The 13,535-nt window shown below is 36.4% G+C and overlaps 1 protein-coding gene across 1 annotated transcript; it reads right to left on the minus strand.

Annotated features, from left to right (window-relative positions):
- Positions 1-8,206: 8,206 nt before the first annotated feature.
- LOC140036174 (uncharacterized) lies at positions 8,207-8,860 on the minus strand. Its single transcript, XM_072077477.1, has one exon. It carries the CDS (start codon positions 8,858-8,860, stop codon positions 8,207-8,209), a length of 654 nt encoding a protein of 217 aa, XP_071933578.1.
- Between the last annotated feature and the right edge of the window lie 4,675 nt (positions 8,861-13,535).

Consider the following 13,535-nt stretch of genomic DNA (forward strand, 5'->3'; position numbering starts at 1 on the left):
CTTAATACAACAATGTGATATAATTGTACACTAAATACTATGCTATGGATAAAACTGGACCTTCCCTAAGTCCGTAATTGTTGTACAAAAATGGAAAACCAGATATCAAAGAAAATAAAAGACAGGAGAGAAAAATATCCTTGCTTATGACAGAGTAGACTAGACTTTTTCATTGTGTACAGCTCTAAACTAAAATGCACAAACGCATTAGATTCTTAGGACATGCACATGCATGTACACATTTACCAATTTGATAAGCTAACAGATGTTTTTTTTTTTTTTTTTTTGAAAGTCAACTTATAAACTAACGATCAGCTTCTGATGATGATGAAGAGATTCCGCAATTAGTTTCCTTCCACCACATTATAGATTTTGCAAGTTGATGCTTCATTTGGTTGGTTGGCTTTTGGGGGTTTCTGGACGGCTGGCATTTGGGGATCTGATGTTAACACTGGTACAAGTCATTTGCTAATAAATATACAGACATAAAAAGATTGTTGAAAGGCGATATATATATATATATATATATATATATATATATATATATATATATATATGTGTATATATATCCCCAAGATATTCCACCATCAAAATTCAATTCTATGGGAAAGTGGGACTGCAAGGGTAGTTATACTGAGTTTCGTGGGGGGTCGTCACTTCTTAGTAGCAACGGGCCTACTGGCTTGCCCTTGTGGGGTTGCCATCCCACATCGGTTCTTGGGGGGGTTTGGGGTTGGGTTTATAAGTTCCTGGGAGGATCTCAAAAGTTGCCGGCTTTTGAGGTTTCTTCTGGGATTAGATTTATATATCTAACTTTCGTCAAAAAAAAAAAAGGGAAAGTGGGAAGTCAACTATATTGGAGGACAGTAGGAGAATTAATTAACCCTATATCTATTTTTTGACCTTCAATTTTTTTTTTAGGACAAAGTTTGGATGGGTTCAATTCTGGTCATCACCACAAATCAAGACATATCTTTAGAACTATAAGTTACTTATTTATAGGGGTTCGTTGCTCAAACTTACAACCTCTTTTACGAGAAAGTGATCCGCTCTTATCATCTGAACCAACTTATATTTCAAGAGCTTGCAAGGAAAGTAGCGTGCTCCGTGGCAGTTTGTACTTGTTCTCGGTTGTTAGGTCTAGTCGGACCTTGCCGGAAGATTCATTAGAGTTTTTTTTTTTTTTTTTGCATTTTTTCTTTTTTGGGTTCACGAAAAATCTGGTAATTTCTGTTGTAGATGAGTCAATAAAAAAAAAAAGAAGATGCAGTCCTCTTTCCTCTGCTACTTTTGAGATCCACGGTGGATTGAACCATAAAAGTATGATTGGGTTAGGGGCGACAAACTGAAATTTCGGAACTTGGTCCGAGAGTTTTTATTTTACCAGAAATACATTTGCAGACGTCATAAACTTGTTTACACTTGTTATTTCGAAGTGTACAACTACAACAACATAAATTTGAGTCAGCAGTTACTATTTTTGTTAGGGTCTCCAATGCTTTTTTACTAGTACTATTTTACCTAGGCTCCTTAACGGCACTCCATCGTGAAATCACCATAACTTGTCTTTTCAAGAAAGAATTTTTTGACACTAGTTAAATGACCGTGAAGCCTCGACTTTTAAATATATATTTCTCTTTTCCCGCTATACTGTTTGGAGTCTTCTCTTAATACACATTCCTTGTCATCTTAATTGCACACTCACATTTTATTGGTAATTGGTCCCTCTCACTTTACTCGGTTTTACCTTTTCACTTAGGATGCGCTTGATAAAACTGAAGTTTGAAAACTGAAATCTGAATTTATTAAATTATTGAATTGTTAAATATTAAATCAAATATATTTGAGTGTATATCACATTCAGTGATATGTCAATACTTTATTACTTTTTTTGGGAGCAAATTTTGCCTAGAAAATTCAGTATAATTTAATTAATTCATATATTCAATTTTTGGATATCAAACACGTCTGAATATATTAAGATTTGAATCCATTAAATTTAAGTGCTAAATTGAGTTATCAGACAGGACCTTAATCTCATTCTTGGTGTGCCAAAGGCTTACCGCAACCCAAGAAAACATTATGCTGGTGCCGATTGTTTAACAAGATGTAGGTATCTGTAGAAGAAGTCACTAATGTAATTCTTAGCAGCACTTTGTTCATTCGGATGTATGAAGATGCATTTCAGTATATTCTTTTTCCCTCCTGATTTAGGCTCGAGTAGTTAGAATAAACGGTTGGGCGCCCATGATGGGCTGATCTGACCCAATTTTTCATTTAAATAAAAAAAAAAAAAGGAAAGACGGGGAAAGGGGTAAACCCCTTCCTAGTGCCTTTCAAAAAATTGGATGCTCTGCTTTGTTTTTAAAATCAATCGAACCGATCGGTCCAATTGATTGGACCGAAAACCGGCCAGGCAATTGGCCCAAATCTCCTTACAAAATGACATATAAGAAATTCGATCAAACCCAGTCAAAATTTGGGTTTGATAAAAAAAACCGGTAAAACTGGTTAGAACCCGATTTTTTTCCAAAATTTTATTTGATAATTTTTTGAAAATTTTTTTCCTTCCGTTGGTCTTTGATTGGTGTAAAGATAGAAATGAATTTGCAGATCCAAATTACGAGTCCAATTCCATACAACTGTTCCTTGAAAGATTTCAAATCTAATAGGAGGAAAAAAAAAAAGAAAAAAGAAAAGAGCAAAGAAGGGAAGAGAAGAGAGAGGAGGGAAAAAGAAAATAACAATAAGAAGAGAGAGTTTTCATGTGTGTATATGTGTGTGAAATAAAAGAAAGAAAAGATTTTTGGAGTGGAGGAAGAAGAAGAAAAGAGAAAAAAAAAAAAAAGAGAGAAGAACAAGGCAAGAAGCTCTAATTTTGCGTTTGAGAAAAAAGGAGAATCCTGGAGCCGCGTAGGAGAAGTGACAAATTCATAAGAGAACTAACAGGCAAGTGGATCTAGGTTTAACATGTATTAGCTTGGTATGCTCTATAATTTTTTGATAATTTTATTTTGACCCTTTCAGGTTTTAACAAAGTGAAAAATAACACATTATATTTTTTAAATTACATTTCTACCTATGACTTTTAAAATTTTTTAAATAGAGTTCTTCTGAACTAAATCTAAACTCATAAAATATTTATCTAAAGTTATAAACCACCAATTTAAGTGAACTTTAATGTGATATTTTAATTTTATATTATTAATATATATTTATGATCCAATTTGACCTTCAGGTTGATTAGTCGAATCCATTGACCCCTATATTTTACCGAATCGCTATCCGGTTCGAGTTTTAAAACACTGTTGGATAGAGACCATTATAAGAAACAAAAAGCAAAGCATGAATTAGAGAACTCTAGCTTTTGGTTTTCTCCAATTTTCTCCTCCTCCTCCTTCCTCAGATACAATAACTCAGGATGTGGACTGTGAATAGAGTGTATTTTCGATGTGATTATACACCAGACTTGGGGCTTTGTAATTCAGTCTTTTCAGTCCAAAGTTTCCGCTGCATATAAACCTCGGACAGAGGTAATCAAAATTTGATTCTATGCTTGACTTCCAACATTGGTATCAGATCTTTTATCATTGAATTCGTGCTTAGTCAAGCTCTGAGGGTAAGGATTCATCCATATAATGGCTTGTTTTTGCTGGTTTTGCTTGAAACAGAGAAATTGATCTTTCATGGCCGTTTTTGTCTACATGTTTTCAAGCCATGAATTTTTAGTTGTATGTTGGTTATGTGGAGAAGAACACCTTCGCAAATTTTTGTGGTTTAACTCCCATGAAATTTGGAGAAATTGAAATTTTACATGAATGATGCCGAGGCTTTTTTTTTTTTTGGGAGAATTTCTAGCGGACTATGTGAGCAAAATTGAAACCCCCCTCAGCCTCCCTTGGTTTCGTCATTACTTTTAGGATGGTACCGTGCGATGAAAGAGAGCCTAAAACAGTTGAAGAGGCCTTTTCATCAACTGATAAGAAAGAGTGAAAAAAGGCCATAGAAGAAGAAATGGAGTTTATGCAATCAAAGCACTTTTGGAATGCAGTTGATCTTCCTTTAGAGATAAAGTTATTGGGAATGAAAGGGTTTTCAAAATTAAATGTAAGGTAGATAATCTATTGAGAGATTCAGGGTGCGTTTAATAGCAAAGGTGTATAACCAATGAGAGTGTATAGATTATGAAGAAACTTTTTTGTGGTTTGCTTTGATTTGCCTTATCATGAGTATTATTGCTCATTTGGATCTTGAGTTGCATCAAAACATTAAAAAAAAAAAGATCAAAAAGAAAGATAGATTGAATGAATTATTTTGAGATAGCAATGCCTAAACAACAACTTTTTGTGGTTTTCGGGTAATATCGACTTTGATGTTTTAGTTTAGGAATAAAATTCTATTAAAGTAAACTTCCTTCAATAGAATTTGTTTTAGAATGGAATTATGCAATTGTGAAGGAGAATCATTTACTATAAACAACGAGATTCATTTGAATTTCTCTTTGAATATAAGATAAATAAGAAAGAAATCTAATCTTTTAGGAAATATGTTAATTTCCTTGAAATACACAAAGGAAGAGCATATTTCGAATGATTTCTTTGGAACTTTGAGGTATAGTTTGCTAAAAAAAAATACTTTGAGATATATTTTAGAAATATAATTTCATTAATTTTACACAAATCTTTATACAAAAAAACTAATTTTGAATAAATTTCAAATGTAATGACTTTTGAAAACAGACAACTACAAAAAGTGATTTCCTGCTACAAACTTTAGAAATTAAACAATAATTTGAAACAAAATTTCTTTAAGAATAAGCTAACTACTTTTGACTTTCAAATGAAAAATTCTCGCTTTTTTTTTGTTCACATGGGAGAGGTCAACCCTCTTAAACAGTAACAAAACGCGGGGTCGCAACCCCCAAAATATCTGCACCAATCAATTCTCGTAGTTCCTGTAGAGGTTCTGTTAGGATCCGCATCCCTGGATCACTGCTAACACTCTGTTTAGCCAGCCAATCTGCACACTTATTCCCTTCTCTCCAAACATGTTGTAACTTACATACCCAATCCTTTCATGTGTAATCCCTGATCGACGTATCAGATTGGATAAAGGTGAGTCTGGACCTACTCCTTGTATTAGATCCAAAGCTGCTTTAGAATCCGTGTCCAAAATCATTTTCTGTTCCCCAGCGTTCCAAGCCAGCTCCAACCCTTTGAGTATACCCCATAGTTCTGCTGTCATATTATCTGTTTGCCCGATATTCACTATAAAACCAGTTTTCCACCTCCCCCAACTATCTTTGAGGAGGCCTCCCGCTCCTGCCCTTCCAGAGGTACGGTTTGCAGCTCCATCCACATTCATCTTCCACCAACCATCTTGAGGCCTTTCCCATCTGATAAATTTCTCTTCTTTTTTCCCCAAGTCATCTCCTCTAAGGAGCGCTTCTCTGGCTTGCCCTATTCGTCTACAAAATCTCTTCCTTGTTGATATCCAATTTCCGTTCATCACCCGTGGCGCAGAAGGAATTCATGGCTGACCATGCGAGATACACAATCTGTTGGAATGTCAGCTGCCAGTCCTCTTTCCTCTTCCTTCCAATCCTTCCATCCTTTAGATTCTAGTCCACCCAATCCCGCACTGGTTTGTTCAAAAACTCCTCCCATCTATCTTGCATGACAAACTGTTTCCATATGCTCTTTATCCATCCGCAGTCGCGGACCGCATGAATGGTTGATTCAATCACAGTTTCACATATTGGACAGTAAGGAGTCGGGCTCAGCTTCCTTTTGGCTTTTTCCCCATGCGTTAAAAGTTTACCATGCCTTACCAACCAGAGTAGAAATTGCCATCTTCCTGGACCCTGTATTTTCCATATTTTCTCCAAGCATGCCGACTCCTCCTGCAACTCCTCCTCCAACCAATTCAACTCTTATGCCGACTTGGTGGTGAAAACACCTGTCGGCTCGAGCTTCCAACATAGCCGATCGGGGTTATCTAAACCAGGAAGGATGAAGAAGCTTCTTAGCTTATGTATCTGCTCCGGGTTTAGCCAAGCTCGAAGTTGATCAATATTCCAACCATTATTGCTCCAGTAATCCTTCACCTTTTTCTCCACTTCTTCCTCTGGTATTTCCCGCTCTAACTCATCCAGTAGTGGGACATCCTCTAGCCACTTATCTCTCCAAAACCGTATTGACTGTCCATTCCCAAGCCTCCATTGCACTCCCTTCTCAAGTAATTCACTACCTTTTGCAATGCTCTTCCACCTATGGGAGTCCCCAATCCTAGAAGAACACTTGAACCCTGTTAAGTTCTTGTGATACTTTTCCTTAACCACTTTCCCCCACAAAGCCTGCTCATCGCTAAACAACCTCCAGCTCCGTGTAGCAAGCATTGCCACATTTACTTTCCTCATTCTTCTAATCCCTAAACCTCCCCTCTTCTTCATTTGAGTCACTGTATCCCAGTTGACATGGTGAACCCTCCTGTTCTCCTCAGTATCCCCCCAAAGGAAGCCTCTACCATACTTTTCCAACTCTTCCAGCACAGCCACCGGAATCAGTGCTGTCTGCATATGGTATGTTGGTATAGCAGACAAAACTGATTTAACTAGAATGGCTCTCCCCGCAAAGAAAAGATTCCTTTTCTTCCAACCAGCTAGCTTCATTCTAACACGGTCCAACAGCGGCTGAAACATGCCTTTGTTGACTCTTGAGTGAAGAAGTGGAACTCCGAGCTATTTTCCAAGATTCTTTGTCTCCTTTACCCCTATAATCTTACTTATCTCCTCAACTACTGATCTTTTCACATTTTACGAGCAGAAGAACTTAGTTTTATCCATGTTGACTCTCTGCCCTGAGATACCACAAAATTCAGCCATGATGCTCTTAACTATTTGACTTTGTAAAGGTGTGACTTCCGTACACAAAAGTAAGTCATCCGCAAACATTATGTGAGTTATCATCGGTCCCGTTCTTGATGCCTTCACTCCCCTCCACTTCTTTCCCTCCGTGGCCTGCAAAATTAAATGGCTCAAGCGCTCCATGCACAGTACAAAAAGATACGGTGATAGGGGATCCCCCTGCCTCAAGCCCCTAGACGGTACAAAACTCTCTGATTTTTCCCCATTCCATAAGATTGCGGTTGCCTCCACTTGTACACAATTCATGATCAGTTTGATAAACTCTTGAGGGATACCAGCCCACTCCAGAGTCTGATGTAAAAAATCCCACATAACTCTATCATAAGCTTTTTCCAGATCTATCTTAATTATCATAGCACCCTTCTTGCCCTTCATCTTCCTCATGGTATGTAACAGTTCCTGGATAATGAACACGTTATCACACGATTGCCTGCCAGGAATGAAGCTTGCCTGTTCTGGGCCCACTAAATCATTTAGCAAAGGCCTCAATCTGTTGACTATTACTTTGGTCACTACCTTATAATTCACATTGCATAAGGAAATTGGTCTCAAATGTGCCACAACTTCTGGATTCTTCACTTTTGGTATAAGGGCTATCAGCGTGCGATTCACTCCAGCCGGCAGCTCCTTCTTCCTGAAGATGTCCTGCACCCACCTAACTAGTGAGCATCCTATTTTGGACCAACATTTCTGATAGAACCCCGCACACACACCATCCGGCCCGGGCTCTTTATTGCTCCCCATATCAAACAAAGCTTTCTTGACTTCCATGTCGCTCACCCTACGTGTTAAACAGCTTTGTTGTCTTGTAGTTAAACCCTTAAAACCAGTGGCACCTCCTCTATTCAAAGGCTGATCATTCTCCCTACTGTATAGATTTTTAAAAAAAACTACCACAATGTCTCTTACTACCTCCCTATCTGTTTGCCACCGACCTTCCTTGTCCTTGAGGCTCAATAGTTCATTGCGTTTTCGCTTTACGATTGTAGAGAGATGGAAAAATCTGGTATTCCTGTCCCCACACCTCAACCAGGTCACCTTAGACTTCTGATACCAAAACACCTCCTCCTACTCTAGAATTCTATTATATTCTACGATTAATTTTTCCTCCAGCTTTTCTAAATACTTCAACTCTTTCAGGGAAAGTGCCTTCTGTATAACATTCAATCTTGCTAAGCATCTTCTCTTCCTATGGAAAATGTTCCCAAAAATCTCTTTGTTCCATGTCTGAAGTCTCTCTGAGAGGGTCGACAAGTTCTGTAGTAAATCGTCCTCTATCCCCTAACATCTCTCAATTTCGTCCATAAAACCTAGATGCGTCAACCAAGCCAACTCAAATCTAAAAGGCTTAGGTCCTACTGGCTTCTTGCCTCTGATAGCAACCTCCAACAATAAGGGGTGGTGGTCCGAGTGTGCCCAAGCAAGGTGTGTAACTGCTGCTTCTGGAAATTGAATTCTCCACTCCTCATTACATAGTGCCCTATCTAGACGTTTCCTAACCCTTGCGCCCCCTTCCCTAAGATTGTTCCACGTCAAAGTTGGACCATTAAATCCCAAATCGATTAACTCAAAGCTATTAATACAATCCCAGAGGCTGTTCTCTCCTACTCTCCGAAACACTCTTCCACCCTTTTTTTCATCTGCTTCCACTATCTCATTGAGATCCCCAATAATCAACCATGGATAGTTTATATGAGATCCTACCAATTTGAGGTATTTCCATAACTCACGGCGCAAACCCATCTCAGGTGATGCATAAATTGCAGATAGTAGCCATTCCTGTTGCGACTCATCCCGGACCATAGCATGGATGAATTGCCAGTTGGTACCTATTACTTCAATTTCAAGCTCTAAGCTGTTCCAAAACATCCAAATTCCTCCAGAGAATCCTGCTGCCTCAACACATATCTTGCTATCATAGTGGAAAGCATTCATGATTCGTGTTGCCTTCTCGCTCGCTACTCTCGTTTCCATCAATACAAGAATGTCTGGTCTATACTAATTCTGAACTTCCTTAAGATTCCTCCAAAATCTCTGGTTAGCTGCCCCACGGCAATTCCAACTGACAATTTTCATCATGATTTAAAAAATTCAAGTATGGCAGTATTCAGGGGCATCCCCCTTCCCTAGCTCCGTCGGCCTCTTCCATTTCGATCCCCCTCCCTAAGCAGGCCAGATTATCATCCCCGAGATTGATTACCTCAATCGGTGGCTGGTTTGGAACGATGGTTTTGTCCCTCAGCTCTAAAATCCTTCTCCCTTGGCAGTCATTTAGCGGGTCACCGGGATCCATATCACTTGCTTCCCCCTCCTCTTTGCTTGATCCGATGACTAGTCTAGGGTATCTTCTGCACCCCCTACATCGCGCAATACGATGTCCCGGCGTGGCTCATCCACCCTTCGTGAGCACTCCCCCATTGCCGCTGCCCCTTCTTTTGGTTTCAGACCCCTTCTCATAATCGAAACTCTCTGCCCACCTAATGCTTTGCTCTGCCCTGGCATTTTCACCGTTACTGTATGAAGGTCTCCTCTTTGCTCTCGTTTCTTGTTACTATAACTCTGATTTTCCTTTCCCTTAGTTCGTTCAAATGCCCCCTCAGGGCTTCGGAACACCAGCCCATGGGGTGGACTGGGTATCGCATTGATTTTTTCCATGAGCACTTCCCTAGAGTCCCTCTCCACTTGGACTGGTTCATCTTCTCCATTGTCACTTAAAATTCTCGCTTTTGTTAAATGATAATAGAGAGATTCATTCTATAACAAATAAAAAATTAGGCTCGAAACCTCAAGCGAAATAAAGAAATTAGTAAGAAAAATCCTTGTATATACACATCTCTCTATACACACAAATTTTGGCTTGGCAAACATCATAAATTGTGTTTCAATCTAATTTCACAACAATTGGTGAAACCCATTCATATGCACTTGTCCATCGTTAAACAAATACTTATCAAATGATAAGTATGAAATATAAAAGTTATTTCTATGACTCACGACATAGGCCACTAGCTATTAACCTAAATCAATAATTGTTTAGTAATATAACAATCATGACAAAAGAATAATTCGGAAAAAGATATTTAAAGGAAAAAAAAAGGACCTCTCAGGTTAAAGTAAGAAACTCTCCATTCCTTAATAATCCACATTGAATTTTTTTGGAGATTCTTAAATGAGTTAATATTCTTTAGGCTAAGGGAATTAAACATGGTTGTAGAATCTATCAACAATCGACATATTGAATAAAAGTACGAAATAGACTTTCAGTAGATTGAAATTGGTAAGGACATTGAATCTAAATTGAATTTGGGTAAAACCTAACACGATATTATAGCTAGCTGTACTTTTTAAGCAACAAAGAACCCAAAAAAAAAAAAAGCTACAAGAAAGAATGATTTTAGAAGAAATATCTTTTAATCTCCAAGAAAGAATAGTATACAAAGAAACTATCTTGTAATATCCCAAATTATAAGTTGATATGACTTACAGCTTGACATATAAATCTTTAATGTATGACTTCTAACAAAAGTGAAGTTCACTTATTCTGATTGTTTATTTTTGGTAGGATTAAAATGAATTATATTTGACAGATACAGGTTACAAATGAGTAACATTGTCCCACAAAACAAACAGAAGACTAAAATCTCAAGCTAGAATTAAACAAGTAGACTAACATGAGAATATTAATTCTTTAACCAAAAATTTATTTGAGAGACTGTTAAATCACAATAAAATATTGATCTTATGAAATTATTTTGGCTAATAATCTTTATCTTGTTTTAAAATATGAAATCAAAGAGAGGCAGGATCCAATATAATACGTGCATAACATCTATAGCATACTTTCTTTTGGTTTTCTAAAGTGTTTCTATAACTCAATTCGAGCACAATACCTACATACATATCCCTTTTTACCAGAATATTTTCTTTAGAACATATAGTTAGCTAAGAAAAGACAAACCAAATTAGCTAACTACACATTAATTGTTCATTTTATTTTTGCATTTTCTGTTATAAAATGGAATTCATAATTCAAGTATCTCATTTTGCATTTTCTAAAACTTTTTATGTACACAACAACCTTGCAAATTAATATACTATTAAATTATAAACTTAACCCTAAGCAAGACCAGGCAATGTACAAATCATGTTCTCTTATACTAATATGTGCAAGATATACCATGTATAACATCTCTTCGCTGTTAGTATATATAATTCACCAACTTTTCAATGCAGCTTGCATTTGTTTCAAAAAATTCTTTGTTTCTTAGAAATTTTTGCATTGTTTTAAAGTAGATCCACTTAAACAAACATTTTGAATGACTTTAAATTACAAAACCAAGTAATAATAGTGTAGAATATCTTTCTCTACTATTATTCTATAATGTACTAGGAAAGGAAAAGAAAACAAAAGGAACAACATTAGATGTAGAAGAAAAAGGAAAAATGCCGAAATATCTGAATATTACCATTGGAATTAAAAAATAAATGGAAATTATATAAATGCCCATGTTATGTTAAAAAAAATCTAAGATATATTATACTGTTGTAGAATATATTATTGGCACATTAAGAAAATGACATGTGATATGTTTTTGTGAGATTATTTCAATTTATTAGCCATAGTTTTTATGTGTATATACTATAAAAATAGACGTGACTTTTATGTATGTCGAATATGTACTAAAAGCTATTTGCTAACATAGTTAGTGAAGAAAACTCTTTTAAAGTGGACTAATTATTTCTTTTAGTGTTTTTTTCCATCTATATAAGAATTGTTCTTTATATTTTTACAAGGTATTACAAGAAATTAATTCAAGTATATCCTAATTTCATAAGTTGTTTTTATAATTTTTCTTTAAGACTCCTTTCTTTTATCATTTTACATCAAGAATTTGATGTTAAAATGTATTTGTTTTCATTTTTTTCATAAAGCTAACCACCTATCTTTTTATTGTCTCTTTGTTGGTTACATCCTACTTTTATTTTCGGAATGGTCAATGTTTACTGAATTTTTCCCCACAATTAGTTTCGTCAGAGTAAAGATTAAAAAAGTAGGCTCTTCCTTGCTTAGGTTGATTAATTAAAGTGCTTCAATGTATATTAGATTCATATATTACTATGAAATAAACTCAATCAATTATTTACATTAAGGGTCTGTTTGTTTGGGTGGAAAATATTTTCCGGAAAACATTTTCCACATTTTCCGTTGTTTGGTTGTCAATTAATTTGAGAAAATGATTTCTGACGAAAAAGAACTTACACCGAGAGAAGGAAAATAAGTTCCTTATCTATCATTCTGAAATTATTTTCCTTTCACACAGCCTTCACCGAGAGACGAAAAATCACGGCCTTACTCCACCACCCATTGAGACGATTGAAGACCCAACCCACCACCAAGCAAAGTTATATTGCAAAAACCCACTCTCTTCTCTAACACTTTCAAAGTTGTCTTGCAAAAACCCAGCGAGTTGAGAAATGATTGACGACCAGTGATTGAAAACCCATCGGTAAATCTATCCTTCTTTGCTGGCGGCATTTTACTTTCCTGCTAATATCATGATCGGAATGCCCAAATTGTGCATGGTCTAAAAGGAGAAGAATGACATTTTGAAATGGCCTTAGTAGAGGGGATGCCAAATAATAAGTGAACTAAAGAAAACCTTGCATTTGGTTTCTTGAGAAATCTTTTTCATACTGCCCTTGATACGCTGCATCAATGACAGACAATAATGTGTAAAATTCTTTCACCGGATTGAGATGTTAATGGAGCTGCAAGTAGCCTGTAGCTATTTGCGCAAGTAATTTCTTGGTAGGGCTTAAGAGAGAGCGTGAGATTCTTTTTCCGCTTGTTCTTGGATGTGAAATTTTTTGGCCATGACTTTGTATGGACATGACAAATGAACCCATCCCTTCTACCTCACAAGTGGTCCTTTTCCATTTAATACAATGGTTCCATATTCTTATCTTGCACTCTCTTTTACTTTCTTCTCTTATCCTGCCCACCTATTTTCTTTCCTTCTCTCCAACTCCCAAAAGAACCTCAGCTGAACAAAAGCATCAAGAGGCATCCCCACCTGCATAAAACTTCCCTACTGAACTTGAAAAACTAGTAAGAAGGCACAAAAGTATTATTCAGGATCTTCAAGCAAGAGGGATAATGTCTGCTTCTTCTTCTTCTGTAGTATGGAGCAGAGAAGAAGACATAGCTTTTGAGAGCGCCATTGCCATGCACTGGACTGGGGACTCTAAGGAACAGTGGGACAAGATTGCTTCTATGGTTCCTAATAAAAGCATTGATGAGTTGAAGCAACACTATAAAACACTTGTTGAAGATGTTGAAGCAATTGAAGAAAACTAAAAGCTATTTGCTAGCATAGTTAGTGAAGAAAACTCTTTTAAAGTGGACTAATTATTTCTTTTAGTGTTTTTTCCATCTATATAAGAATTGTTCTTTATATTTTTCAAGTATATCCTAATTTCATAAGTTGTTTTTATAATTTTTCTTTAAGACTCCTTTTTTTTATCATTTTACAGCAAGGATTTGATGTTAAAATGTTTTTGTTTTCATTTTTTTCATAAAGCTAACCACCTATCTTTTTATTGTCTCTTT

This window comes from Coffea arabica, chromosome 2e (assembly GCF_036785885.1).
Source record: "Coffea arabica cultivar ET-39 chromosome 2e, Coffea Arabica ET-39 HiFi, whole genome shotgun sequence".
NCBI lineage: Eukaryota > Viridiplantae > Streptophyta > Magnoliopsida > Gentianales > Rubiaceae > Coffea > Coffea arabica.

Coding starts and splice junctions, on each gene's coding strand:
- LOC140036174 (XM_072077477.1), bottom strand. CDS start 8,860: ATGAATGCTTTCCACTATGATAGCAAGATATGTGTTGAGGCAGCAGGA.